The sequence below is a fragment of the Oncorhynchus clarkii genome, unplaced genomic scaffold, assembly GCF_045791955.1.
Source record: "Oncorhynchus clarkii lewisi isolate Uvic-CL-2024 unplaced genomic scaffold, UVic_Ocla_1.0 unplaced_contig_10453_pilon_pilon, whole genome shotgun sequence".
Classification (NCBI taxonomy): Eukaryota; Metazoa; Chordata; class Actinopteri; order Salmoniformes; family Salmonidae; genus Oncorhynchus; species Oncorhynchus clarkii.
In genome coordinates, this window is record NW_027259024.1 from 32,484 (window position 1) to 39,382 (window position 6,899).

At 48.2% G+C, this 6,899-nt stretch overlaps 1 protein-coding gene across 1 annotated transcript; it reads right to left on the minus strand.

Moving 5' to 3' along the window:
• Positions 1 to 1,351: 1,351 nt before the first annotated feature.
• Positions 1,352 to 2,284, minus strand: LOC139399424 (ubl carboxyl-terminal hydrolase 18-like). The gene has a single exon (XM_071144831.1). It carries the CDS (start codon positions 2,282 to 2,284, stop codon positions 1,352 to 1,354), a length of 933 nt encoding a protein of 310 aa, XP_071000932.1.
• Between the last annotated feature and the right edge of the window lie 4,615 nt (positions 2,285 to 6,899).

Below are 6,899 nucleotides of genomic sequence, written 5' to 3' on the forward strand. Positions count from 1 at the left end.
AGCAAGATTACAAGCGTGTCAAACTCACAAAAACCAACCGCTGGCATCACAAGAGAGAATCTAAAAGGAGCAGGAGGGACAAGGGGTGTAAAGAGACGGATCTCAAGTTTGTAGGAAGGAAAGACAAAGCCTGTGCTAAAAAGAGACTGGACAAGTCTAACACAAGGTGTGAAACTGTAAAGACCACTAAGCAGATACAAACCCACAATCGAGATTCACACCAATACAAAAAGAAACTGTCCGATCCTGAGGAAGATGAGGACGACTACCAAGGGGAGGGACCCACTCGGCAGAGAATAAAAAGGGTGCCTTGTTCCAAGTCAAAAGGCACTCGCTCTCCAGTTATCTATACCGACTCAGAGCAGGAGGACATATGCACGCCTAAGAAGATACAAAAAAGCCCACTTGTCAATAGGCCCCGGGAGAACCTTGACAACCCAGGAGCCGCCGTTTCCAAACATCAGCAACTGGCCAACCTCCCAGGTGTTACAGGTTCACATCGGAGGTCGGATGTGTCACAAGTCAAAAGACACAGATTACATGTAGAGGCTGGGAAGGCAGCCAGGGTTTCTGATCAAGCTGCCTGGCTAGCGGACACCACTCAACACGAGTGTTCGGATCAGGAGGAATGTGGAGAGGATCACCATACCAATCCTGCTGAGCCTACATCCGCTGCCAAGTCAGAGTGCCAGTCAGAAGACAACACGGGGTCTCAGTCAGAGGACGATTCCGAATTGGACTTTAATGATCAACTGGACAAAAAACCTGCAAGGGCAAGGTGTAGCATATCTGAAACGGACTCTGGTGAAACTGAATATTTTGTTTCTATGTGATAACAGTTATGTCTTCCCATATAATAAAGAAGCAGCCTGTACGTGGGCCGAAAAGTGCTTACGTTATACGATATTTAGAGGGGCTGGCTAACAGTGTCTCTGTCTCGCAGTTAGATGAACCGTGTATGTCTTCAGCAGCGCTGTCAGCTACGTATTCAACCTTGCGGTATAAAGAGGAGGAACCCAAGGTTGTTGTCAATACCCTGGATAGGTATCTTTTGAAGAAATGAAACCAATGTGTTTACTTTGATATGGAAATATGTTAACCTGTGTGACTGCCCTATACCGAAAGGTATACCCATCCTTGTATGACATAATAAACTTGAGTTAAACACGGTACATGTTATCAGGATCTATTTGTGTTTGTCTTTGCATCTGTCTTCACCTGAATGTAATCATAGCCCTTCTATAATATAACACTGGACGCTTACAATGTTACTTTCATCACACCTTTATTAGTTGATCCAAGGAAATACAAGGTACACACTGATAGATACCATTACATATGTACAGAACCTTCATGTCACACAGTGGGGTAGCTGTTTATGGTACATGAGCATATAAGCTACGCCATTGTATTGCATAGATCCAGCTTCGTAGGTTGACTTGACATCTTCCCAAGAGCACACTCTGACATGAGAGTCGTCTGCGAGATACCAAATATTGTTGTCGTCTCGCACATAAGCTGTGTAATGTCCACAGTAGTGAGTACCACGGTGGGCTACAACAGCATACAGCTTGTATACAGTAGCTACCGGTGCTTCAGGGTCTTTCATGATATATTTCAGGTCCAGTGTCTCAGGGAAAGCAAACCTTGTGCCCGTCTTGACTATATCAGTGGTATCTCTGCCAATGTTCCTAACACGTTCGATCCTCATACACACAACCTGCGGCAATGTCACTACCTTGCTGGTGATTTCAATCTGAGTTCCTGTGTGGCAGTGTGTACAATGGTAGTCACAGGTGGTGAACGTGATGTCAGTGTACAGTTTAATGTACTGCTGCAGCTCTGTGGGGAGATTATCACCTATCAACACGGTGATCGTGTTGGACTTATTGAGTGTGGACTGGACTGTGTTACAACGGAGGCAGCGCACACGGTTCTCATTCTCAATGTCCCACAGAGAACCTATCCTCTTAGCTATCCCACAGTCGTCTGCTAGAGCGTTGATGATGCACTTGAAGACCACGTCCGAGTCCTCCTGAACATCGAAAGGGGCTCCTCTGTACAATGTCATTGCGTTTACTAGTAAGCTCGGATCACACGGTGACGCGTTGCCTTTGGTCATATCGTAGATGAGACACTTAAGCCTCACTGCCACCGAATTCGGAGACCGGGGATCTTGACCATCAACCTGCAGAATGAACTCCCGTAGCTCACGTGTCCCACACAGCACTTGGACAACGCTGTTGATGCTGCAGTAAGCCCCGTAATTGATCAAGCCGCGCATAGTGTAAGGTGGACAGGGAGACCAATCAGCCTTGGCAGAACAACGACACAGATTCCGATGTGACCCAGTCGACAGCAGTTTAGGATATCTAGTACTTTACGACATTTAGTACTCAGTCACGCTGAATGTCATCACGCTATTGAACAGCTCTCTGAGAGATAACACAGACCCCTCGTGGTTCAGTAGAACCATGAGTATTGTCATCTTGTAATAGTCGAGCGTGAACTCCTGCACGGGTCCCTGTCGCTTACACTTTGTGAACAATATCACAGGGGCCCACTTGGAATCGATATGGGACACTAAGTCGTGTGTGAAACAGCTACCATTGTCAGTCAGTAACTTTGACCGGTCCAGTTGATCTATCCTGACAACCCCAGAGAGGGCAGAGACGTTCAGAGTCACCTTTGTCAAACCCTGCGTACAATCTAATGTCGTCACTTCCAGCCTAGATGATCCGAATATCTTCACCCTCATCCTTAGCACTATGTTCCTAACCAGTGTACTCAGCTTAGTATCACCCAGGCCTTCTGCTGTCTGGTTGCCTCTGTAAGGCTGAGGTTCTCCGTATACCAGCAGTTTGCCGCTGCTTTTATTACGAGCGTCTTCTTCCTCACCCAAGTATGTCAGCCAGTCAGGTATTTCGGATGTGTAATCTCTGAACGTGAAGTATCTACCGATTAGAGTTAAGAGGTGTGGACTTGTCCTTTCGTTGTTATTGAATTGGCGCAACCACCCGATCGAGTCGGTCAGTACCTGCGAGGTAGACGTGCCAGTACTGAGATTGCAAAGCCATTTGCACAGGTTCGAGTCCGGTAAGTGCTTTGACACCATAGTAGTACAGAGACCGGTCAAGTTCTTACATTGGTCACTGAACATCGAGGCCAATGGCTTGTTGAAGTTCCTGCTCAGATAAGGGACAATGTCGATCATCACAGCTCCTTTGCCGATAAGGATATATCTCCATTCGGTCATGTGAGTAGGCAGCAACTGCATATCTAGGGCCTCCTTGAGCGTGAGAAACACTTGTAGCAGAAAAGCGTATACAGAGTTAGGTGAGTCTGCGACGGTCCAGTTAAACACCTGCTTGCAGTCATCGAACAACTGAGCGTATTGGAAGATGAACACATCCTTGCGCATAGAGCACTTACACAATCCATGTCTGGGACCAGCAAATATAAGAGGGTGCATTTGGGTAATACTCTGTGACTGGATGACCACGCTGTCTTTGAAACGTGCTATCTCCTTCTCGTTGGTACTCTTCAGAATGACCATGGTTGTGTTTATCTCCCCCTCGATCCTCTTGCCTCTCATACTCACCCTACCCTCTATATCATCACCGATATCCTGTACTGGCTCTGTTGCCGGTATGCTGCTGGGTGGTTTCTGTGTACCCTCACCACTAGCGTCAGCACTGTTCCCCTTGCACTGGCTGACAATATGGTTGTCCACACTGGCTCCCGCTTGGCCTATGGTGAGGTCTAGAGCCTTGATCATCTTGCCTCTCATATTATTCACCCTACCCTGTATAGCATCACCGACTGCGGCCAGCATGTTACTGGGTGGGTTCGATGCATCCTCGCCACCGGCTTCAGTAATGGGCCCCTGGGACGGGCTGACAATGAGGTTGTTCACACTGGCACCCGCTTGGCCTATGGTGAGGTCTAGAGCCTTTTCAGAGCTATCGCCCACAGACACTATATTACAATTGCCATTGTTGACTATCTCATCACCCAAATTGCCACAGCTCAACATTTCCTTGATCATCTTGCCTCTCATATTATTCACCCTACCCTGTATAGCATCACCGACTGCGGCCAGTATGTTACTGGGTGGGTTCGATGCATCCTCGCCACCGGCTTCAGTAATGGGCCCCTGGGACGGGCTGACAATGAGGTTGTTCACACTGGCTCCCGCTTGGCCTACGGTGAGGTCTAGAGCCTTGTTAGAGCTATCGCCCACAGACGCTATATTACAATTGCCATTGTTGACTATCTCATCACCCAAATTGCTACAGCTCAACATTTCTGTCAAGTCGTCACTCCATTCAAGGTTATTCAAATCCAGGAGAGATACATCCCTTGACATGTGCCCCGCATCAGTTGTGACCGAGTTGTCCATACCATAAGCCTCCTTGGATTGGACAGGATGAAGTTCATCTGTCAGTTTGTGTGCCTGTTTCACATCTATTATGACGGACGGGTGAGGATGGAGCTGATGCTGTGGACAGTGTTGGTTCGAAGTACCCACGTCTGGATTATCTACGTACACCCCGAGAGCCATCTTGGCAGGTCTGACCCCGGACCGATTGTCTGTTTCAGCAACCTTGCGTTTGCTATACTTGCTCTTGTATAGACTTTCGAGCTCCGTGGCCTTGCTCGAGTACCAACTGTACAGCTGGATAAGATCAGGAGCCAACCTGATAAGGTCTATTCCGTAGTACACTTTGGGATCGGAACCGATCACTGTAACCGGGGATTGCGTCGCCGATCTCTCTTCCACAAGTTTAGTGAGGTCCTTGGGGACACAGTCGTTGGCCACTATCATGTCGGTTGACCTATAGTTCCCTACCTGTACGGACAAGGGCATCTGTGTGGAAGGTGTCTGAGCATCCTTGACATCTATCGCCAAACACTGGTATCGTTTGAGATTAAGCAGTGTGGAAGGAGACCATCTCTCTTGAGGAAACAGGGTAATGCATAGCACTCCCATATGGACAAAAGCTTTGTCCACTATCTTGGAGCCAATGACAGAGAGTTTATTGCGTATGGTCCCCGCGCTGGGCCTTGTGTGTTTGTATTTCGCTTGGAGGGAGCTAGCGTTTAACGATCTCATGTAGCGTATTCCCAAAGTCTCATTGTCATCCGGTCTGTAAACCCCTACCATATCGGATAGATTGGCAGCGTATGTCATCTTACAATATTCGTTGTCCGAACCTTTGTATTGGAACAAGGGCGAGCCGCTGTGTAACTCCCACATCACACAGTACCAGCTGAATATGTCGCTCCCCATGGCCGAGTTCAAGCACCATAGCACTTCGGGAGCCATGTTAGTGCGGTTGCCCCGAGGCTGATCTGGGGTAGAGAAGTTGCATGATGTGCCAAAGTCGCTGATCTTGAAAGCAAATGGTATTGTATTTCTATCAGGCTGGTGACAGACCAAGACGTTCCTGTGCGTGAAGTCCCTGTGCTGGATGGTTCTCGATCGCAAGTATTCAAGCCCCCGGAGAGTATCCAGTTCTACTAAGGGGACTACTGAGGCATTTTGTATACGCCACATGAACTCCTGTAGCGAGAACAGTGCTCGTTCCATGACTACAACTGCTCTACCTCCCAATTGGTAGCCGGCAATGTCACACCAAAAGCCTCCGAACGTGCGGAGGATGTTGGGGTGTTTTATTGACACGCCGATCATCACCTCCTCCACCTGCGAGGCAATGTGCGCGTAGCGACTAAATTCATTGTCTATGAAAGGAACACTCCAGTCCACCATTTCCGGAAAAAGGTTGGTCTTTGCAACTAGGTGATCGTTAACTTGAACCGTCACCCCAAAGCCTCCTCGACCTAGCACCATGTCCGGTCTGGATACCAGGTCTTCTATGTCGAAGCCACATTTCGACCCCCTCGGCCCTGATATGTTAGCGTAGATGCTCCAGTGATGTGCGTTTGCGGTAGGGCTTAGAGGCTTGTATATTCGCCCAAATTTGTCTATGGTCACTTTGGCCGTCCTAGGTGTAGTTGTCTTGTAGCTCATAGTCGAGCAGCCATCTATCACTGGATGGTCCTGCTGAGGCATTGCTTCGATGTCCTCAAGTGTAGCACTCGCAAACGTCGGGAATATGGGCGTCCTGCGTTTTTGGACTGAGGTCCGTGTTTCCCTCATCAAACTGGTAATCCTCGGAGAGTAAGGGGCACTCACACTGCATTTTATCACCCTGAACAATACGATTGAGTCGTATTTACAGCTCATGGTCGCTGGTGCCGAGTGGCGTTTTATGTATACCACTACGCGATCCTTACCCTTTAGCTGAGGTTCGTCTGAGATGCTCACCACTCCGACAGTTGTGAGACTATGCTCTGTGATAGCATTGTTGAGAACTGTTACCGTGTCCTCGTTCTGTCTGAAGGTGAATTGTTCAGGTTTTACCCCAAGCCACACCAGCACGCTTTGAACATCGTTATAACACAAGGTCTTAACGTGAAACAAATTGTAACGCTCTACCAGTCCTATCAACCTTTCGGCATTGCTTATGGTTTGGTTCCTTAACTGGTCCATTTCCTTTCGATAGTCCTGACATCAATGACATAGGCTATTGATCTGTAATATATCAGGTGTAGTAAATAGGAGATGAACTGTTCGGTTCGTAGAGAGATCGTGTTCTCTGAACACGCTTCCGTATCACTGTTTGAGTGCCTGATCGTGGCAGGAGCGCCAGCTACGGGTCTGTTCCAAGACAGTGGGTTGAAGAGTGGAGAAACTCTCCAGATGACATTGCAGGTCTTGAGAGATATGTGGAAGAGAGCCGATACCTTGTATATACCCAGAGGTGATGTGGAATCTCTCCATCACATGGAATGCTGTAGCACTGCGCGCAGCGGAGCACCTATCCCTGATTCGA